Raw genomic sequence first — 24,431 nt, forward strand, 5'->3', positions numbered from 1 at the left:
GGCAGAACTTGCTCCTTATGAGCGTCAAGCTTGACCGGTTATCCTGAATTCAAGTACTGTGTTTGGAAAGGCAGTTTGGAGACTCTGAACTCAAATCACTTCAAGTCTTTTACTTAACCCCTCACTCTAATCTCACAGGGCAAGCATTTCATGCCTAAAGAAAAAGTGACTAGGTTGGTTATTGACACTGAAAACCTTAAAAAAAAATTGGTTACATTAAGACGGCAATAGCTAGAATATTCTAATAGGAAAAGGTAGATGAACCAACTTTTGTTTCAAATTACACTGAAAAGAACCCTGATGCTTCGAAAGGAGTGAGGACTCATTTTCAGCTTCTGGTTTCATCTCTCTCTCTCTCTCTCTTTTTAATGTTTATTTATTTTTGAGAGAGAGACAGAGACAGAAACAGCACAAGCAGGGGAGGGGCAGAGAGAGAGAGCGAGACACAGAATCTGAAGCAAGCTCCAGGCTCTGAGCTGTCACCACAGAGCCCGACACGGGGCTCAAACTCACCAGCGGTGAGATCATGACCCGAGCCGAAGTCAGAGGCTTAAACGACTGAGCCACCCAGGTGCTCCTAGTTTCATCTCTTGCTGTGCTGGCAGCTAGAAATGGGCTCTAGATGCTCTGTGCCCAGATTCATGCAGCTGTTTTGGGGAAAGCTTAATGAGGGTCTCAGGCAGCATGGACAGCATGCTCTAATAAGCTCTCACAATAAGGTGAAAATAAAAGGAAGGTTAAACTACTGTGTAATATCAGAAGTATACCGTCCTTGCTACAACCCTTAATGACAGCTAGCGGAGCACTGGATCCTCGCAAGACAATGGGCTCACCCCGGAGCCCTTATGGCGCTAACTTCCAGTGCTACCAGTAACCACAGGTTACATCCATGGGCTGGGTACTGAAATTCACTCAATTTACACCTCTCAAGTACCTGCCATGTGCCAGCCATAGGGCTAGGCTTAGGATTCAAAGGAGAATGGTAGAGCGCATGCTTCTGGAAGCTTACAGGTTATCAGCAGATGCATTAAGTTATTAGGCACTAAAATACCCCGCGATAAGCAGTAGGGGGAGGTACAAGGTACAACAGAAAACAGAGGAATGACCCCAAAACGGTGTGGTTGAGCTGGGAAAATAATGTCTAAGTTGAGACCTAAAGGCAGAGTGTGCCCTATTTAGGTAAAGCGTGGAGGGTTTGTACAGAGAAAGACGGGGGACTGGAAAGGGAGGGAAGCTGTAGGAGATATTACATGTGGAGAGAATAAGGCATGCAAAAGTCACAAGGCTTTTAAATCGCAAATGTCCATGAATGCCCCCTTCTATCGCATCATGGCCGCGATCATCTTCCTGTGCATGACAAAAGAAGTAGGTATAGAAACAAGTAGATGTGGAGAGGTGTTAGATACGTCCTCTCCCTCCATCAGTCCTTCCCAGGTTTCCAAGCTCAGCCTGGAAATCTCTGTCCTACAGGTACATTTTTTCAGACCCAATCTGAGATGCTCTCTGAAGAAGACATCCATATATATATCTGCCATGACGCTCATCTTGCACTCAGATCACAATTTTTATATATGTTTGCCTTGTTCCCTATCAAATAAGACTTAATTAATTTCACAGGTGTTAAGACACACTGACAGCCTTTCTTGATCTCAGTAGTTGTCAACAGAAGGTCCCACACTGGCATGTCACAGCAGTTATCCGGGTGACTCTGATGGTTGGAAGCATTCTGACTTAAGGGATATTAAGCCATGAAAAACCGTGCACCCTCAGTCACGAGATGGGGTCACAACAATGATGAATCTGAGACGTACAGTGATGGAGATAACCTCCCCCTTTACATGAAAACAGCGCTTTTACACACTTCTGTGGGTAATCCACACCTATTTTAGAAATTAATCTTGAATCGGGTACTGAGAGCTCTTCAGTCAAAATTCCTCCTTTGAGATATTTTTCCAAAAGAAATAAACATATGTGTATAATGACAGGAACAATTCACAGTAGTTAATCCATTAGTAATATTTACAGTGTGCCCATAGACACTCTCCTCGGCACTAGAGACAGATGAACTCTCACAATGGCCCTATGAAGTAGGTCCTATTTGGAAGTTGTGCCCATTTTGTGGAAGAAGAAACTGAGATCCAGGTGACTTGTTATAGGTACACAGGCAGGAAGCAGGGAAGTACAGACCTTCTGCCTTTTGTTGGCATTCCTTTTTTTTTTTTTTAATGTTTATTATTTTTGAGAGAGAGACAGAGAGAGAGACAGACAGAGTATGAACAAGGGAGGGGCAGAGAGAGAGGGAGACACAGAATCAGAAGCAGGGTCCAGGCTCCAAGCTGTCAACACAGAGCCCGGCTACAGGGCTCGAACTCACGAACCCTGAGATCATGACCTGAGCCAAAGTTGGATGCTTAACCAACTGAGCCACCCAGGCGCCCCCTTTAGTCTGCATTCTAAACCATGATACTTACTCCCTCCAAAGCTGTCATGTTTATCCTAGCACTGTTTATAGTAACAAAAAATTGAAAACAATCCAATTTTCTAGTAATGGAGGATTGGTGAAAAGAAATGGGTATAATCACACAATGGAACATTACATATCATCTAAAAGTGATATTATAGAAGAATATTTAATGAACTTGAAAAACATTAGCAATGTCTTCATTTTAAAAAAGTAGATTAAAATGGTACCACATGATCCAATTTTAGCAATATATTCAAATGTACTAGATGAAACTGTTGTTAATTTAGGTCACAAAAGGCCAAATATCAGCAACTGTATAATGGCTGAACCTAATATTGGGGGAGTCAGGGAGAAGAAAGAGCATGACAAAGGCAGAAAGACAGACACACAGACAGACTTAGATAGATAGATAGATAGATAGACAGATAGACAGATATTGAGAGGCTCTATGATCAAATGGCACCACTGGGGATCTCTGGGTCTTAAGAATATGCTTGACATTCCCTTCGTTCATTTAGATTAACCACCTTTTCTAAATTCTCTGCAATCATTGTACATCCTTTTGACAGTATGAGAAAAGCAAGCAAAAAATGATTTTTAAAGGATTCAATCTGCTGAGCCTTTGTATTGTGCCAGATTCTGTGCTCCATGCTTCAGACACCACTTTCTGGTCCTCAGAGCAATCACAACAAGGTGGGTCATCATTATCATCTTCAGCACACAGAGGATATTTAGGATGAGACTCTTTAGGCAAAGTGTCCCAAAACACCAGGCTGATAGGGGTGGCATCCGTATTCAAAGGCCAAGCATTTTTCATGAAGCCATCCTGCTCCTGAAGGAGTGAAATTATATATTTTGCTTAAACATAATATCCCACAATTTCACCAGATATGACCCATGAAGGCAGGGCAGCAAATGATAAAACCTGTCACTGAGCCAGCCCATGGGGTCAGCCAATGACTCACTATTTAGGGGCACTGGAACTAGGAAATTACCTCAGTCGTGAGAACATAGTGAAAATACGATTGAGGAGATGTCATATCTGAAGAGCTTCTGTAAGTTGATAATGATTCTATGCAAACAAAAAAACCAATAAGCTCACTGTGAAAATGGTATTGATGTCAACTAGCTTTAGGAGCACACCAAACTGAAAACTAGACCCACGTGGCACATGGCCAGCGTTCGTGGTCTGTTTGGTAGAGGAATGGAATCGATCATGAATGTAGAGCCACATTCCACAAGGAGACCAACGGGTAAAACTATCTCAACACGTCTGGGAACATTCTCCTCTCCTGACCCACTTAAAAAATTTTTAATGTTTATTTTCTGAGAGAGAGAGAGAAAGAACAAACCAGAGAGGGGCAGAGAAAGACAGGGAGAGACAGAGAATCCCAAGCAGGCTGTGGGCTATCAGTGCAGAGCCCAACGCAGGGCTCGAACTCACCAACTGTGAGATCGTGACCTGAGCCAAAACTAAGAGTCAGGTGTTGAACCGACTGAGCCACCAAGGCATCCTTCTCCTGACCCACGTTAAACCCTCAGTCCAACCTCCCCTTCAAAGGATGGGAAGAGAACGAAGGGGTTGTAAGATACATCAAGTTTCAAACGTGCGTCAGCCTTATGCAGCTATTTTATTCAAATATCACAATAACTCAATGCCACAGGTATAATTATTCCAACATATCATGTGCCAAATTAACTCAGATGATAATTTGCTCAGTCACTTAGCATTCAAGTGGCAGTGGCAAGGACTCAGCCGAACCTGTCAATGCCTCAAAGCTGTGATCTTGCCGTACCCCATCAGGCCATCCCAGGCAACTAATGCCCAACGGTGACAAAATCTGCCATCAGCACACATTCGCGGCTTCTCCCTGATTTTCAAAGGGGAACATTCTAAGCCAAAAACATCTCACAGATGTTTGAAAAATATTTTTTTGGCCTAAAAATTATATTTGCCAGGCTTTAAAGTGTTAACAGCAGTTTCATCAGAATGGTTTTGATGCAGAATATCTCAACATGTCCACAGAAACCCATGTATTGACAAAAACGTGGCATTAAGAACATTCTTCGAACAAACAGCAGATAGTTTAGTAAATCTCACGTCTTTGTGTAGAGAAAGAATAAAAGAAAGGAGCACAATGAGAGATACACAGAAATGCCAAGTTGAGAGATGCTTTGGAGCAAAGAACAAGGGCACATTAATACATTGCCTCAGCCACAACATTCCTCAACAACGACAACAGAAAAAAGGAAAGGATGAAATCATTTTTCCCTTAGATTAAGGAGTAACGTTTACCATCAAGTTCACCTTGTTACAGACCTTCATCAATCACGAGCTGGCTCAAGGAAGGGTATAATCATTCAGCATCAGACAGACCTGGACCCCAGCTACTGTCACTTCATAACCATGGAACCTTGAGCAAGTTCCCAAACTTTGTTCTACTTAATTCTCTCTCTGTCACATGGGAATGGTGGGACATACTAATCACACAAAACGTTCCTTTGGTATGTGTGACACAGCATGGATCTAGTATAGCAGAAATTTTATTCCATGGTCAGCACATTGGAATATCCCACCCCAGTAAAAAAAAAACAAAAAACAAAACAAAACAAAACAAAACAAAAAACCACCCTAGAGAAACATCCTCCAGCTGTACATAAAGCTAGAATAACAGGCCTGTCGTTGGTTTGTACTGTCTGCCTTGCATGAATCATTCATGACAAAAGGCACAACTTGGTTCTCCCAATGTGAATTTCAAAAACAAATTGCCCACAAACTCCGCAAAGTAAAAAACGAGGTGGGGTGTCATCCCTTTTGACCATTTTCATAAAGCCAAATGGAAAAAGCTCAGGCCTGCAGTGAAACCCAGTGCTAGGTGACATCCTATTTTTACTTGCCAGATAGAAACTGGATTTAGAAATTTCCCGCTTGCGGATGACCAATGTGCCCAGAGGGGTAGGCAGGTACCTGGAGGCCAGAAAAGTAAAAGGAGGAACCAGGAAACAACGCATGAACTCCTGAGTAATCCTCCCCTTCACATAAAGAAATAGGTGGCCATAAATAAAACCTACAGAGTCTTGCCGTATTACTAGGCACCAAAACCACTGACTTGATCTTGCCTCAGCCTCTCTATGCCCACTAAGACAAGAGAAGCAGCCTTGAAACCCACACTGAACTTCAAGATGCTTTTCTAAAGCGACTGGGTCTAAATTACAGAGAACAACAGAAGTGGCCAATTCTGTGCACTTGTGTTAGGTCTAAACCAATCCCAGATGAAATGATGAGTGGTCTGCATTTTGTTGTTGTTTTATTTTGTTTTTATTTGTCTTGGATTTGACCTCTAGTATATAAGAAGTCAAATCGTAGAACCACATGGGGTTTGAGAAGCTTGTGGATACATCTGTCCCAGACACTTCCAGCAGGATAATATATGGAATCTGGGAACTAGGCTTTATCATCGGGAAAGTGATGTCAGCTTATAATATATAACTACCCTCACCAGGGTTGCTGATTGAAGAAACTAAGACTAAGTGCCCTTAACATTTAAATGTCAAGTATCTTTTAGGATACATTAGTCAGCCATACTGACTTGAAAATGCATTTTTGTATGGTATTTTGCTGTAATGTTCACCATTGACTTTAAACACAGGGAAATCTGTGACTAGGAGAGAAATTAACAGGGAAGACGTTCAGCCCTTCACATTCTAATACATATAGACAAAGCACAAGTAAGTCACTTTCAGGAAAATCGCTCTACGGAGTTTCAGAAGCTACCAAAATAAACTTCCACTGTCTCAAAGGATAGCAAAACATGGTTCTTCTTGAAATATACACCCTTTCTTCCTAAGCTCTGGTTCCCTCAAGTTCTTTTATCTCCGTGTGATTTCATTCCCTTCGCTTCAGGCTAACAAGGCTATGGTATGTCATTCCCTTTGTTAATGTAGAAGAAAAGACCCTCATTCAAAACATCAAGTGCTTTAAAAATAAAACAACTTTGTAAAGCTTCTCCATCCATGAAGAAGAACAATAAAAATGTATTTTCCAGATCCTCTGAAAGCACTAAAACCTCACGTCCTTCACATGTCAAAAAAGCCACTGGAGAGCTGACAGAGAGCCAACGATCACTGTGGACAACCACCCAGTGCTGTTGATATTAATATTATTCAGTGGCTGAGAGAAAACCTTTATTCTTCTTTTTTTTTTTAAAAATGTTTGTTAAATGAATTTTCAAAGCATGAAATATCATTTTAGAACTGCAGCGAATGCTTATCTCAAATTATGAAGCAGAAAAAAAGGGCGTGAAATGTTTATTCTTTAATGTGTCTAAATATAAACGTTGATGTCTCTCAATGAAAGCATATTGATGACCCTGTTCACAGTGCAGGAAAATCTCAAGGCTATAAACGGTAGGCTCAGCTTAAGTGAAGGATTTGGGGGGATTACATTGATCCACTGAAGTCAAAAGAATAATAAAAACCTCAGGAACCATTACAGGGTGTCTTGCTTTACAAAGTCCTGCCATATTTTTGTTCTTTTGCTCATGTATTTTTTTTTTTCATGAAACATGTATTAAGTATCTTCTAAGGCCATGACATTCTGTTTGTTGAGGAACACACACTACCTGATCCTGCCTGACATGTTCCACAGCAGGATTTCTTGATCTGCTGGAAGAGACTGGTCCCCAGTGAGACTTATCGCAAAGCAGGCGTGCTAGGTGTTACAGTTCACAGGATGCTCGAGGGACACAGAGGATCTATGTTATGTGTGTTCTGAACCTTCGGGCAGAGGAAAGGAGGGATGGGGAGAAGGTTTCCAGGCGAGGTGAGGCTTCGGGGGAGCACCGAAGAGTAAGAACTCGTCACCACCACTGTGCAAGTACTAAAGCTCTTCATTCTGGACCTGAGAGTCAAAGGGCGGAAGCCTTAAATGTTTGCTTAAAATCCCACAGTGAGGAAACTAGACCCCAAGCCCTCACTGTTCCCTGGATGGTCTGGAAACTATAATACAGTTTTCTTGGAAAAAAAAAAACAAACACACTTTGTTTTGTTTTGTTTTGTTTTTAGCTATGGGAGACTACAAGTAATACTGTAACAAAGGCCCGTGCACACACAACCTAGAATTAACAGTTGGGAATGCTACGTCCCCTTTGCTTCATCATTTGATGCGAGAAATAAAATATTAGAGATGAAGTCCCCTTTGTCTTCTCTGTGCCTGGTTCCCAGGTCTCTCCCTGCCCCTTCCTCAGAGGTAACCGCATGATTTTAACCTGCATCCTGCTAGTCTGTGTGTGTCCAGAAATAATAAACTGTATCATTTCATGTACTTATTAGTTTTACATGAAATGTATACATCACTGTGCATCTTGCTTTTTCTACCCTGTCTGATGGTATTGAGATCAATTAATATCACACATCTGGTAGCACAGAATACTGTATATCAATTTATAGGAATGAATGGCTACACAGCATTCCTCCATATTAACAGCCTCTAGCAAACTTCTATTTTCCCTTATTCATGGCCATTATCTGTTGTTGCCAAATTCTCACTGTTGCAAAGATGGAAAGAATAGATCCCCCAGTTTAAGCAAAGCAAAGGTTTCTGCAAGGTCTGTAGACAAATGACAAAGGAGTAGGAGTAAAATTCCTGGATCCTTTGGTGTACACAAATTAGAATTTTACTCTAGAGACAGGAAAATTGCTCTCGAAAGTTACTCTGCCAATTTACCCTCATGGGAGCAGTATATGGAATCTTCCTTTCACATCCTTGCCAACATGCGGTGCTGACAGACTTCTTAACTTTTGCCAATCTGATGGCAAAAAATGACATCTTGTTCATTTACTATGTACTTCGCTGATTATGACAAAGAGAAGCATATTCTCATAAACTTATTAGCCGATCAGGTTTCCTGGTCTCTAAATTATCTTACTGTGCTGCCTATTCTAAAGTTGAGGGGTTTTTCTTATTGACTTGTGGGAATTCTTCATGAATTCCATATACTAATCATTTGCTTTATACATTGCAAAAATCTTTTCCCATCTTCTATTTAACTTTGCTTAAGACATTTTCTGTCTTGAAGAAGTTTTTCACTTTGATGTAGTCGAATTATTCTGAGAACTAATGGATAACATGGATAAACCTGATTTATGTATTACTAATTTTACAACATAAGGTTTTTTTTTTTTTAAGGGGCTGCTTTTCTTCAATGTATGAACAAAACTTCACAGTTTAGATACCAACATCCAGTGCAAGCAGTTCCATTAAAATTTAAACTTTCTTTGGAAGTTACTTTCACTAGTTTTGTGGAATAGTGGTGAGTAGTAAAACATTAGGCTTGCACAGAGGTTTAAGATGATCCTATCATTTATGATTCAAGAGCTAGGCTTCTCTTGCAACCTCTTCTATTTTATTCTATTGGAATAGTCTTTATCACTTATTACTTTCTATACTTTTAAAAGAATATTTCAGGGAGAGAGTGTGGGGAAGAGGGACAGATTGAGAGAGAGAGAGAGAGAGAGACAGAGAGAGAGAGAGAGAGAGAGAGAGAGAGAGAGAGAGAGAGAATCTTAAGCAGGCTCTACGCTCAGCGTGATCTCATATTCCTGGGATCATGATCTGAGGCGAAATCAAGAGTCAGACACTCAACTGACTAAGCCACCCAGGTGCCCCTACTTTCTTTGTGTTTTTAGTTTAAACATGGCAAATATGATTAATTTCTCTAGTATACAGGTACAAATGTTCAAACTTTTAAAAATCAATGAAGTTGTCGATGAATTAAAAGATGATTTTGACAAAAGAAAGAAAAACACAGTGATAGGCCCCTTTTCTTGTTTGCCTTGAAGAAACTTTCACGTGTTTTAAAAAATTCTCTCATACAATCACAAACAGTAAGAAATCATGTATAATTGGTGAAAGATACCGGACTACGTAATACACCACAGCACTTAAATATTTTATCCAATTAACAACATATCTCCGTAAGATGAAATGTATGTAGTTCTACTAAACTCAAGTGTCAGCGCACCCATTTTACAGGTATGGTGACAAATAAGGCTCTGGGACCGCCTAATACATATCATTATTTCACTCTCAGCAGAACAGCCAAGAAACACATTTGTGCTGTCAGAAACTGGTTGCTGTGTGATTGCAAATAATTTGTAGTCTGAATTTCTTTGCCTAATTTCTTACTGCTCCTACTCCATTGTGGTACACATTTAATTAAGTTCCACATTGTCATACAAAATCCCCACCTTGAGAAATAATACGTGGAAGTTTAGATGGCAGAACTGTTCGGCGTTACCCGCTGAAATGAGGGCTGACTTTCAAACACCTTTCTTACTCTTGAGGCCGCTGTGTCAGAAGCCTCACCCCTCTACAAGTAGTAACCTTGATGTTGGTACTATAGCTTTTCCTCTCCTGAGGCCAAGGAGCTCCCACATCCCCATTGCCTAATAGTTCATGAAAACCACATCTACTGCATGTCACCTGGCTTCTATGATTTCACTGCAGGTGACTGTTTATGGACAAGGAATCTTTTGCTAAGTCACCAAGGAAGAATGGGCCCCCTCTACACACAGCCAAGAGCCACAGGAACCCAAACTATCTTAAGGCCACTGAAGGGAAGAACCCTTCATAGGGTCATACCCTTTCTCTAGAAAACTTATGATTACTTCCTTCTTAACTTCTCTGGATATTTTGCTTATATATTTGGGCACATACTTCCAATCCCTGTTAAACTGAAAGCTCCTTGAACAAAGAGTCAGAGTCTTATTCATCTCTCATGTCTTGCTTTTATATCCATTACTATTCCTGGAACATTTATGCCTTTATTCCTTCCTTTCACAAATATATATTGAGCATTACTGTGTGCCCAGTACTGTGCTGGACATTAAGTGAGCAAATTAGCTACAGAGCAGTGAAAACAACAGACAAAATTTTAGGGGCCCTACGTCCCAGAAGGAAAGACAGTCCCAAAACAAAAGAAAACAAAACAAAATATTTTCAGTGCCATAAAAAAAATTAGAAAGGAGATGTGATCAAGAATCATGGGGAATACTCTTTATATATAAAGGTTGGGGAAAGCTGAGACCTGATTGGCCTAAAGAAGCCAGCCACATAAAGATCTAGGGAGAAGAGTATTCCAGGTTGAAGGAAGATCAAGGGCAAAGGGAGAAATGAAACCAGTGTGGGGACGCCTGGGTGGCTCAGTTGGTTAAGCGTCTGACTTTAACTCAGGTCACGATCTTGCAGTCTGTGGACTCAAGCCCCACGTCGGGCTCTGTGCTGACAGCTCAGCACCTGGAGCCTGTTTCAGATTCTGTGTCTCCCTCTCTCTCTGCCCCTCCCCTGCTCGCACTCTCAAAAATAAATAAACATTAAAAATTTTTTTTTTTTGAAACCAGTGTGTCCCATGAGAGGAAGGGAGAGGGCTGGGTAGTACGATACCCAGAGAGAAAGTGTGATGACAAGGGATAGATAGCATAGGGGTGGGACAGGTCAAAAAGAGCTTTGGCGATGATTCTATCATGGGAAATACTGGGGAGTTCTGTTTTATAGAACAGTTTTGCAAGGTCACTCTGGGGTCACTACAGAGAACAGACCCCAGTTGGGCCCAATTAGGTGTAGCATCAAAGAGGCTATTGTGTGAGCACCGATTAAAAGAGGGCAGTGACACGGATTGGAGAGGTAGCACTCAGGTCATGATCTCACAGTCTATGAGTTCGAGCCCTGTGTCAGGCTCTGAGCTGTCAGCACAGAGCCTGGAGCCTGCTTCGGATGCTGTGGTTCCCTCTCTCTCTGCCCCTCCCCCACTTGCGCTCTGTCTCTGTCTCTCTCTCTCAAAAATAAATAAACGTTAAAATTTTTTTTAAAATAAAAGCTTAGATCTTGTTATATTTTGAGGTTGAACCACGATTTTCTGATAAGCAGATGTAGAGGGATATTGAAGAAAACCAAAAGAAAAAAAAAAAGGAAAGAAAAGAAAAAGGAAACACATGAATACATGATACGGAATGGAGTTTAGTAACATGACAGCCAAGCCTGGTCTTTAACAGCCACCGTGTGTGGACTAGTGCAAGTAACGTAAACGTCTACAGTGTTCTCAGTAAGCCAGAATGTAAACCAGACATGAATCCATCTGGTAAGGACATCCACGTTCGGAAGTTGAGAATAATGCAGGAAACTGCACCAGGGCTCTGTCTGGGGGACCTCATGTCCAGCAACTGTGGACAGAGAGAGGCTTCTGCTAAGCAAGGGGGTGGCCCCCCGGGACTAAACAAGATGTCCACAACGAGCGTCTCCATCCACTGTTCCACCCACACACTGAAGTCTAGTGGACGCCACATCTGTCACACAAAGAATTGTAAGTAAGTACCAGGTACAATGCTGAGCAGGGAACAGCTTACGGGGTCATCTAATCCTCATGGTTAGGTCATCTCATCCTTATTTCAGCACGAGGAACGTGAGGCCCAGAAACAGCACCAAAAAGACAGCAGCCAGGACTCCTGCAATTCAGCTCCAACACGGGGTTTAGAGGGAGCAGGGGGAGGAGGTTCCCTGACCCTCCAGAGAGAAACCAAGAACAGCCCAGTTTTCAGCGTCCTTCGGAAAGGCAAAGTCCGCATTTTGTGCTTGTGACCTCTATCGAAAGATGTGGGCAGTCCATCAGCGAAACTGCCTTCAGGCGGGTCTGATGAACCCTTCCCAGCTCCGTCCTTCCCACCTGTCATCAATGCCCTGCCCCCACACCAGTGAGCCCAAAAGATCTCCTCTTAGTCCTGCTGCTTCATCAACCCGATTTCTAAAGTAATTCTGACAGCGCGATTGGGCATGTTAACGACTCACTGTGAGGACTGGGTTCTGAGCGTCTTCTCTTCCCAGACACCATCGATCCAACTATTGTGTCCAGTCGATAGAGCTTTGCAGCAGACCTTGCTGGGGAATAAGCCAGCTTTTTGTGTCTCACGATTTCTGGCTTGCGCTATCCTTCAAATGGATTCCCCAATCGGAATATCCCGCAGGCAAAGTCTTATTACTTACTCCCTGCTGCACAGCACGCCTGCTTTATATAAAAGGTTACCAGTGTTCCTAATGTTGTACCTGAAAATGTTTGAGCTAGTCTTGCCTCCCAGGCATATTTTTACTGCTTCCAAGTACATTTAACCAGAAACTCTATCGGTGGCTAAATAAGCCCCAGTTTCGAATTTCTAAACCGAAATTAATTTCCATGTTTGCCTCTACTTGGTACTCATTTCAGAAGCCTGCAGAACAAGCTTTGAAAGCTATTTGCGGGCTACTGGTTGATTTAGGGCTCTCCCTTGCATCCTGGAAGTGCCCTATAGCCAGAGGAGAAACACATTTCTCTATAGACGTTTAGAAAAATCATAAACAGGATTATATAGATTGAGAGAACAAATGTGTTACTGCTACTCATGCAAAAGCTTTAAAGGGTTTCCAAAACAAAGAAAGGTCTCAGGGATTGCACATATGTATTAGAGAAAACCACACATAAAATCACAGGTTGGAAAGGGATCGTAAGTATAATCTGCCCAACATTCTTAATATTATAAATGAGGAAATTAAAAATTACAAAATGAGACCATCCAAAGGGGTGTCATTTAAAATTCATCATCTCTGAAAGTGTGCCTTTGACATCTCTCAGAGTGCTTTTCTTTTCTTTTTTTTTAAATTATTTTTGTTTATTTTTGAGAGAAAAAAGACAGAGAGACAGAGCATGAGCAGGGGAGGGGCAGAAAGAGAGAGGAAGACCCAGAATCCGAAGCAGGCTCCAGTCTCTGAGCTGTCAGCACAGAGCCCGACACGGGGCTCAAATCACAAACCACAAGATGACGACCTGAGCCGAAATTGAAGCTTAACCGACTGAGCCACCCGGGTGCCCCTCAGGATGCTTACTTTCACATTTGTCTGGTGCCGTCAGCCCCTGCCTCCTGCTCTCATTCCTCTCAGGGCCACGGACCCTTGACACTTTAACCAAACCTCCTTTCCAATTTCACGAGGCACTGTACCCTTGTGGTTAAAAAGACTGGCCATAAAGGGGATGTGACTATGCCTCCACCATTTAGTAGGTGTTTAAACTGAGACAAGTCATTTAATTGTTCGGCACGTCTGTTTCTTCATCAGTAAAATAGGAACAAGAATTGTACCCATGTCACGTCTGCCACAAGTATTAAACGTGACTCCTATAAAGCCCTTGTGGTGATGCTGTGCACATACCAAGGACGCAAGGACTATTACCGTCATCATCATCATCAATATGACCCAACTCCGGCACCCTTTCATGTCGGCAGATTGTCTCTGTTGCCAGTTTACCCAAAGAAAGGTCATCAGATATGAACCCCCTCAAGCTCTCCCCACCTTTGCCCACTAGCTCCCTGATTCTACACACCTCTTGATATCTCTGCCAGCCCTTCTTTCCTCTTCATGCCATATCCAGTTCTCACTCCCGTACCCAGTGCCATTTTTGGCTTTCTCCAGCCACCTCTGTTCTGTGTACCTGCCTCGAAGCCGTGAGCTCTGTGAGGCCAGCGAAAGCTCCACATGGGTTTCCTTATCCCCAGCATCCAATACAGTTCCTTGCACACAGCAATCACTCAATGAAAGTTCACACCATGAACACGCGGATGACCTTCATGGAATCATACAGCTCATTCAATCTAATTAAATAGAACAACCATTCACTCTGCTCCAACCACATGCCAGGCACAATGGAGGCTAACGAGATTAATAACACACAGCGCCTGCCTTCTAGGAGTTGTTTTTCATGCCCTGAAAGAGGAAGAGGGATAGAAGATTGATGAAAGGATGGAGAGATGGATGTTGGGGGGAGGAAAAGGGAGAGGGGGAAGAGGAGGGAAGGGAGAGATGGAGGTAGGTTAGATTGATGTCATATAGGCTAGGGTATGCATTAGAATGCCAATAAAAGTAAAATATGAGTGAGGTTTTTTTTTTAAATCATTTAATCAAATTTTAAAAGAAGCAATATGTCTGAGTTCAGTCAAATAAATCATGATTTTACTCCAGGGGAAGAAACTTTGTACAGTCTTCTGACACACTTGTTTTTTTTTTTTTTTTATACAGAGAATACATTGAGATCCAGGAAGACTGTCTGTACGTCACAGACAGGAATCCATCCGTCCATGGACAAAGTAAACGGTCAGATTAAATCTCCAAGGGAAGCCTTTGTAAACCTTCACCTGTGAAAGTACCTGTTCCTTATTCTACCACATACATTAGTGAAGAAAAAAAAACACACACACAGAGATAGCTGTGTGTGACAGGTATTGATTTACTGCCGTCTGATTATCTGGAGTGAATGATCCTGATTATCAGGCAGAAATTGGGTTGCACAGTAGGATAAAGGAGAACCATGTCTGGAAGCCAAGAGATTCTGTCGGTTCCTAAGAAGTATTTCCACACCCAGAAGTAAAGGTCAACAGAGAAATCAACCAAAAAAAAGGGGGGGGGGCAGGACAACTGGAGATTCAGATCCTTCAAGGGGGATAAAGATTGAGGTTGCTCCACCAGGTAAAGAACCCCAAGCAGTTGAGGTGTGAGGGAGGAGGGGGAAAATACAGAATGAGGGGTGGAAAGAGGAAGCCGTATGTACAGTTATAGCCTTGTAACAAATGACAGCAAGGAGGCCTGCAGCAGTTTTTAATATCTTCCATTTGTTCTATGCATGTGTTTGTTTGTAGATGCTATTTTCTTTTTTCCCCTCTCTTTCCACTTTATCTTATTTTATATACAAGCGGTTCTAAGTCAATTTTAGTCCAGCAAACACAATATTCAGTGGAACCGTGACAGAATTTGAGGAAAAATTCATGTCATCCATAATGGCTATGTAACCGTTGGGTCTTGTATCTCCTCACTTTGGAAAGAGAGTGAGGATGTTTTTACTTGTAAGACGGAGAGCTGCATCTTGTTAGGTGGAAATGGAGGGTTGTTTCCTTGACGTACAAGAATTCACATGTGTGTACACATGGGCAGAGAGGAGCTCAGTAACCAAAGGACTGGGTGTAACAGTAGTTATCACTTTATTGGCTCTCGGTGCTAAATTTATCCATTAACCTGTGCTCTACAAAAGACAATATAGGCCCTTTAGTTTTACTTTGCCAACTGACCAAATGTTAAGCAATCTGTAGAGGGCGCTAGAGAGACACTGCAGGAGGAAAGTTCTCTTTGGCGGTTCCAGCCTGCTAGCTCAACTGACTCCTACAGGGCAGGTGGCTTCTCCAGCACCCTGCTCCTGCCAAGCAAGCACAGGGGGAGGCACTTCTGCAGCATCCGGCTCCGTAGCACCTACATCTTGCATGGTGCCCAGTTTCTGCAACACGATCAGCTTCTCCAGCCCAGCTCCAGGCTCCCGGAAGCATGGGCCACTTCTCAGCACCCAGCTCCTACACTAGCAGGCCAGCTAGCTAGGGGCTAGCAGCACCCGTCAGCCAGCAACTTCCGCTGGCATCCCTCTGGGCCTTTTCTGTAGCAGAGCACATCTCGTAAGACACTTCTCCACAAACAGCTTTCCCAAACATCCTATAGTGCAGATTTCTAGCAAATTCCAGAGGGCAGATGTCCATCACGTTCTACCAGAATAGTACAGCCTCTTGCCGCTCAGTGAGCTGTGGCGTACCTTCTCTAAGAACATCTGGATCCCAGCCCTAGTGGGGATTCCTTTTGGACATCCTGTCTCAGCCCTAGAAGTAGTGGCTGCTCCTTAAATCTGCTATTCCTGTGTTCTTTCCAGTGCTATTAATTCTACTAGCCAATTCTTCATTACTCCAGTCCCCTGTTATAGTTAACAATGTTTCATAAACTTCCCTGTGTCAATATGTCAGTTTGACAAACTAATGGTAAGATATTAACAAGGGGGAAAACTGGATACAGGTATATGGTAACTCTCTGCCATCTTGAAACTTTTCCATGAGTCTAAAACTGTTCCAAAATAAAAAAGGCTGCTTAAAAAAAAGTAATTGTCGTTTCTGTCTCCGGATTGGACCCTGACCGATGCAAGTAACTAGTCTGATTATCAAGGCAATCATTTTATGGATCTAATATATATCATCCAGTGTGTTCATAATAATAACCAGAGAGGAGGGGACAGAGAAATAGAATCTTTGGAAATGAGGTCATATAAACTGTGCTACTTAGTAGATTACTCGAGCGTGCATTTTGTTTCAGGAATTATTTGGCCTAGAGTAATTAAACTATACACTTTCTAACAAGTGATATTAAAGTCACTGCTGCAGACAAAACCCAGGTAACAAGACACAGCGCTCTAGCTCAGAACAGCATTTTCTTATGTGATAAAACGTATCAGAAATGTTTTCCTCAGAGCACCTTTGAAGACTGTCTGTGTTTATTTATGCTTTTGTTCATTTTAAAGCCAAAACGTGAGTTGTAAAGAATAGACTTAACCTTGCGTCAATATCGTATTCTAGGACGGAAAGAAGAGGTGTCCTCAGAATTCTAGAAGCTTCATGCAAAAATCAGTGAATTCCAAAAGAAAGCAACAAGTTACGTTTTAGAAAGCCTCACCTCCAAAATAAGGCAACAGTTTGTTTTCTAGAAGGCCTAAATCAGTTCTGGAAAGTCTGAAACTCATGTAGCCTTTTCTTCACACAAACACTCATCTGGTCTGTTCTCTCAGCTTGAGGCAGGCGTAGTTCTTGGTAAACTAACTCTGAATAACCACTGCAACATACTTGCCAGGGAATTAGTAACAAATCTCACTTTTCAAATACGTCCACTCTTTTCATTGCCACTAGTTTATATAATAAAGTTATTTTTCTTCAAAATGTGTAGGCGCAACTGATTTTTAAGCTGGAAAAGTTAATGAAAGCGACATTGCATTTGAGGTCAGTCGGCCAGAAAAATGGCTGTGAGCCAAATCCCACATCCCAAACATTTGCCTCTGCGGCATGTGAACAAAATGCCCACTTTCCTCCTGATCTCCAGCAGAAGCAAAACAAAACCCTGCAAGACAGTTATCCATTGGAATTGGAAGCCTTTCAGTGGCAGAAAGACACACACACACACACACACACACACACACACTCCCTGTTGAAGATACAATAAAAAGGCTCTTTCACACAGAATGTTCTGTGCACGGGCAGCACAAGGGACTAGTCCTGGAAATGCTGTTTTGGGGACAGCCAAGAGATCACAAGCCTAAAACAAGTAGTTTCAACAAGATAAACAGTAATCTCCCTGATTCCAATCATAAGCAAGTAAGAATTCTTAAAACCGTTTTATCCAAATGGCTTGAAATCCCTTCGAACTAGTTTCAGAAAATAGTAATGTATGAAATGAGGCTGAATTTGTGTTGTCATCCGATCCTGCTAATTTTTAAAACTATTCTTTCCTTTCTCTAAACGTAATACTTCGGGCATTAAAATTCAGTTGCACTTTGATTCCCCCTCACGTTTTTCAAAGCAAAAGGGAGTACGAAGAGACAGGAAGTAGCCACAATTACACGCGCGGCAACGAGCTAGCCAGAAAACCAAAGTTTTAACTGTGAAATTTAGAAGAGCAACTGTATTACATGAAATTCCACTGCCTAATCCTCTTAATAAAGAATACTAGGTTTTAAATGCAAGCTGTTCATAGTCCAAAATACCATTATGTTAGAATTATAATTCTAATTATAAAATTATAGAATTATAGAATTCTATATTATAATAATTCTAATTATAGAATTATATAGAATTATAGAATCTAATTCTAATTATAGAATTATAGGATTATAATTCTAACATAATGGACACAAATTATATACCATATTACCATTTGATTTAATACCAAAATGTTTGTGAATTTTCAGTTATGACCAATATTTCTCCCCAACGTTTTCTGAGCGAGTACTGATTATTTGCATACCAGATATCAGAGAAAAATAAACAAACTAAGCATTGAAAATATCTATTTTACTTCTGATTTAAAGGCAACAAGTGATAAATTTTAATCACCATGGAAGTAACCTTGATCAGTCAACATGTAAAAAGAGCAGTTAGGACATAACAGTTATGTTACCACAACAGCTTTCCTGAACCAAGGAGCCTAAATTCTGGAACACATATTGATATTTACAGAAGTACCAGCATCGGACTATTGATATCTTTCTAAGGACCTTTCTTTATCCTCAATTGACAACAGTTCTGAACATAATATATACACTGATGTACAAGAAACTGTCTTCATGAGTTGGACTGGAACCCACACCATACTCTGCATAGGCAACAAGAGGGAAACCCATGGTTCAGGATAAGCTGCAGACAGGGCGGCCCATGCAGCAAAAACACTCTGAGATGGACAAGAACAGGTGGAAACTTACCACTAGAGCAGTTGGTCCCACCCCAGCCAGGCTCACACTGACAGGTGTTCGGAGCAATGCAGCGACCGTGGACACATTTATCAGCACAGTGGGCTGTCAGAGAGAAAATCAATCAAATAAGGAAAGTTGGCACAAGAAGAAAAAAAAAAAAAAACCCAACAACACAGCTGTTTCACATCCCAGTCTCAAGTATCACTTAAAAACAACATGCATGCTTGACAATTTCCTTCAATCCATTCCTTGGCCCTGTCAGGGTCCGCTGTGCAACCAAACAATTCCCCTTCTGATTGTGAGATCTCCAAGTAAATTCCTTCATTTCTACGATTTCATTCTACGTCATGCTAAATTAGGAAAGGAGTTGCAAGAAAAACTGCCTCACCCACATTTTTAAAAAAATTATCAGTGACTACCGAATATATCCTCTTTGTTTCAGGAGAAGCATACATATGGGTTCAGGAAAAAAGCCCCAAAGGGAGATAGTGGGACTCCAGAGCGACAGAGCAGACCCCAGGGTATTCCCTTTCCATAATACCTTCCCTGGAAAGCAAAGTCAAATTTCTTTGGGTGCACGTTACTCCCAACTATGACACAGCAGAACAAGATGCCCTTTTCCTATTAACAAAAATATTCAAAAAATGTCACTGAGGTCTTCAGGGATTAGTAAATCTCCATTTCTGTTTCATTAGTAAATGTCTTAGGTGTGGCCTGACCCGTGGAAGTAAGGGTTATCACCGCAAACATGAGCGGACAGGTAGACTGACATTTCCAAAGCAAAGGTCTGTAGCCTGGTAGAAAGGAACATCAAATATATTCTGTGCCAAACATAAGCATTACCTTCAATGTTAGCGCCACTCACTTTGATTAAACACCCTTTAGAATGGCTGGATATACGAGTAAATTGTGAGAAAAATACGGTGTAGTTTGGGGTTCAGATATTCCAAAATTTTATGTAAGGATGGGATGGAATAAGGTATCCTATGCTTTACAGATAAGTTTTATTAACTCACGTCTTATTACAAAAGTAAAACATATTTTAAACCAATAAGCAAAGTAAACCTACCTATGGTTCCATCAACTGGTAACATTTCTACGTATGGAGACACTCAGGAAATTTTCCCTATATATTTTTCTCCTCAAAGAAAAAAAAAGAATCTTAATATTTTTCAATTTTCCTTTCCATTAATATAAAGGTAAAAATCTTCCCACATCATTAAATATTTTTCATGTGATTTAGGCACAATTATGTGTATAGTTTACATTTGTATATATACTGTATATACACTGATATACATAGTATATATTTACATATGTATATATATGTGTATATATTTTATATACAGTTTCTGGACCAAAAAATGATAACCACTCCTATTATTTTTATCAAAAAGAATTTAGACATGCAGAGATCTAGGGGAAGGCATTTTAGATGAAGAAAAAGCAAAAAACAAGGGGGGCTAGAAAGAAATCAAATGAAAGTGAGAAGATCTGTTTGGGTGCAATGTTCAGAGCAGTAGCTTTAGAAGATGTAGACCTTCCATGAAAAAATGCTCAACATCACTCATTATCAGGGAAATATAAATCAAAACCACAATGAGATACCACCTTACACCTGTCAGAATGGCTAACATTAACAACTCAGGCAACAACAGATGTTGGCGAGGATGCGGGGAAAGAGGATCTCTTTTGCATTGCTGGTGGGAATGCAAACTTGTGCAGCCGCTCTGGAAAACAGTATGGAGGTTCCTCAAAAAATTAAAAATAGAACTACCCTGCAACCCAGCAATTGCACTACTAGGCATTTATCCACGGGATACAGGTGTGCTGTTTGGAAGGGACACATGCACCCCCAGGTTTATAGCAGCACTATCCACAATAGCCAAAGTATGGAAAGACCCCAAATGTCCATCAACAGATGAATGGATAAAGAAAATGTGGTGTATATATATATATATATATATATATATATATACACACACATACACAATGGAGTATTACTCGCCAATCAAAAAGAATGAAATCTTGCCCTTTGCAACTATGCGGATGGAACTGGAGGGTATTATGCTAACGAAATTAGTCAGAGAAAGACAAAAATCATATGACTTCATTCATATGAGGACTTTAAGACACAAAACAGATGAGCATAAGGGAAGGGAAACAAAAATAATATAAAAACAGGGAGGGGGACAAAACAGAAGAGACTCATAAATATGGAGAACAAACTGAGGGTTGCTGGAGGGGTTGTGGGAGGGGGGATGGGCTAAATGGGTAAGGGCCACTAAGGAATCTACTGAAATCATTGCTTCACTATATACTAATTTGGATGTAAATTTTAAAAAATAAAAAATAAAGTTAAATCAAAAAAAGAAAAAGATGTAGACCTTCAAAATCAAAGTCAGTTGTTAGGACTTTATTCTGAGAATTAGCTGGGAATATTGTAAGAAACATATAGAATTATCACAACAAACCACCAGGTACAGGACACCACAAGGGAATAAAGTGACCATCAACTTGAAGAACTAAAGACTCACTTCCTTCACCAGAAGGCCATGTGGTGAGGGACGCCACGTCAAGTGAGCTTGGGACGTTGGGCCGGTGTAGAGATATTAACACTAGCATTGCAAGGAGATGCTCAGCAACTTCCCCAATACTTGATTCAGACAATCACATATTTCGCTGTAATTAAAAGCAATATCAGCCTGTAACATATGAATACACCGGCTCTCTAATATGTTGCCTCATGCTGCCAGGTTAAGTCAGTACGTGCCAACCTCAGGGTTCAGCATCTCCTGCCATCTCTATGCATGTGTTTGGTATTGCAGATGTGCCATTCATTTGTAAGGTCATGGCTCTGCACTGTTCTCTAAAATGTAGATTTGCACACACAAGCCAGCAAACCACCATACCTGGATTATGCAAGGGTCGATTCAATGCCACAAAAGGCTCAGTCTAACTGCACAGAGGACATGCGCTGGATGCTGGATCACACCATGTTATGTGGCAGCCTGTGCACACAGCCACAGGACACTCCCACCTCACCCAGAGCACTGGCACCCACTGTAATACGTAAATATGACAGTGCCTTATCTCACTCGTCTTACGCACTCAGGCCATCTCTGTCTGCGGCATGTTGCAAACCTAAGTCTTCCTACCCCGATTTACCAATTTCTCCTTACTCAAGATACTGAAACTATTCAAAATGCCGTTCGCACATCTAAGAAGTTGTAGAGATCAGATCCTAGTCGCCTTTCGTATGAAAGAAGAGCTACCCGAGAACACAGAAATTGGATATGGCGGCCGCTGAAAACAAGGGTTGCCCATATCCTCAAGTTTCACATTTTTGAGATCGCTGAGTAATGAATATGAATGCTCTCATGTTTGATTCCTGATGGGATAAACTTTGTGTTTTATGAAATGAACACCAAGCAGTCCAGTCAGCTACAACAGATAAAAACAATAATCCTGTGATAGTAATGTCAAAATCCAGATTATTTTTATAAATGCCTTGAACTAACATTTGGCCAAAGTCTGGAGCAAAATGTCAATAGATAGTTAGCAGCAAACAAATTCATCTGTAAATTAATGAGAAACTGGAAGGGGGAATCTGCTTCCCTAATGATTTTTTTTTTAATTAAAGCTAAAGCCAATGAAATTGCCCCTGAGCAGTGAAGCCTCAAGTCAAGTAATTATCTAAGTAATGCGGAGTATTGTTGGTATGGATTCCAGAAGGAAAGAACACAAATTCTACTGCCACAGTGCAGAATCCTCACACAGCATTAGATTCTGTCACACAAGTGCCATCTGTGTTCCAAGCTCTTATCTCACCAGCTCTGGACTCTACACATCTAATAATAACCTTCACCAAGAAACAGCTGGACCAGCAGGAGCAAAAGGAGACATCAGAAGGGAAGACGGTAAACTATAAAACTCTGTGCTTTCAAACATCCCAATTTGCCACATTGCAGGGACACTTACTGTGGTGTATATGTTGACAGTGACCCTTGCCCAAGGACATCAGCTGAGCTCAATCCCTACCCCTGTCCCATCTTCCCTCAGTTAGCTTCGGATGCCACCCACTCTGGGGGCTATGCCTCCATAACTAAAACACTGCATGTGAGAAATAAAGTAGAATAAAGATGTCGATTTGTCCTGTAGAAAATCCCAAAGTAGGCACCTGGGTGGCACAGTCGGTTAAGCGTCCCACTTCGGCTCAGGTCATGATCTCATGGTTTGTGGGTTCGAGCCCCGCATCGGGCTCTGTGTTGACAGCTCAGAACTTGGAGCCTGCTTCGGATTCTGTGTCTCCTTCTCTCTCTGCCCCTCCCCTGCTCATGCTGTGATCTCTCTCTGTCTCTCAAAAATAAATAAACACAAATAAATAAATAAATAAATAAATAAATAAATAAATAAAGGAAAATCCCAAAGTGCCCTAGAAAGAGAAAAGGAACAGAGGTTCCCCTTAACAAATGTTTAATCACTTAGATTTCAAGAATAGTTACCTAAAAAATAATAATAATAATAATAATAATAATAAGTACTAAAGACCCATCATAAGTGTGGCTCTCCTATCCATGGAAAACAGGCTCTTCATGTGTGTGATCCATGGAAAACAGGCTATCCATGGAAAACAGGCTCTTCATTCCCTCTTCATGTCCTTTCTTCTTATTTTTCAAATCAGGAAAATGCTAGCAAAGACGAACTATCCCATATGATTTAATTTCCCCATCTCCCTTGAAGAAGATCATCGGATTTCATATTCTGAGATTTTAGTAGTCTTTTTTAGAGACCGGATGTAAGTAGAAGCTCTGGGCCCACACTAAGCACTGCTGTAGACGCATCAGTGTCTTGAGGGTAGCCAAGACATCTTTTCCCTCAAGAGCTGCCAGGCAAGAGACACTGATGAGAAGAGAAAGCTGTGGACAGTCTGTCTGCCTGATGGACAGGTGAGGACTGACATGATGACCTTAAGATCTTCTCTAATTAGGCTCCTATTTCAGCCTTAGATCCTAAATCCACTTAAATCCCATTACCAGTGCCACGGACCTCATTTCTTTCACGTGTAAATACTTGGCTTTAATACCAAGAGCCACTAACGATACTCAATAGTTTTCTCTTCTGTCATGTACATTTCACTTTGGATTTACACCTAAAAAAAAAAAAAAAAAAAAAGAGTGGGAAGACTAAAGATTCCTTTATAAACCAACTATAACTCTAAATACAGTGCTTACTGTTGTTCTAATGGATATAATATCAATTCGTGTAAATTAATTTGAAAAATGTTTCCATGATCAAAGTATCTTTTGAAAATAACTGTCCAATGGGAATGCAAGCCTTCCAGACAACTCATCTTTCCACAGAAATTCCTTTTATTCTGGGGCACCTGGGTGGCTCAGTCGGCTAGGTGTCCGACTTCAGCTCAGGTCACGATCTCGCGGTCCGTGAGTTTGAGCCCCGCGTCGGGCTCTGGGCTGATGGCTCAGAGCCTGGAGCCTGCTTCTGATTCTGTGTCTCCCTCTCTCTCTGCCCCTCCCCCATTCATGCTCTGTCTCTCTCTGTCTCAAAAATAAATTAAAAAAAAAAACAAACATTAAAAAAAAAAGAAAAAAAGAAATTCCTTTTATTCT

The 24,431-nt window shown here is 41.3% G+C and overlaps 1 protein-coding gene across 1 annotated transcript in view; it reads right to left on the reverse strand.

Moving 5' to 3' along the window:
• Positions 1-24,431, reverse strand: part of MEGF10 (multiple EGF like domains 10) — a 182,162-nt gene that overhangs the window by 74,594 nt on the left and 83,137 nt on the right. The window contains exon 5 of the mRNA XM_019422125.2: positions 18,811-18,903. Coding sequence (XP_019277670.2) covers positions 18,811-18,903 — 93 coding nt within the window. The remainder of the gene's footprint in view (positions 1-18,810; positions 18,904-24,431) is intronic.

The sequence above is a fragment of the Panthera pardus genome, unplaced genomic scaffold (genome assembly GCF_024362965.1).
Source record: "Panthera pardus isolate Hobbes unplaced genomic scaffold, ASM2436296v1 HiC_scaffold_2, whole genome shotgun sequence".
NCBI classification, from domain to species: domain Eukaryota; kingdom Metazoa; phylum Chordata; class Mammalia; order Carnivora; family Felidae; genus Panthera; species Panthera pardus.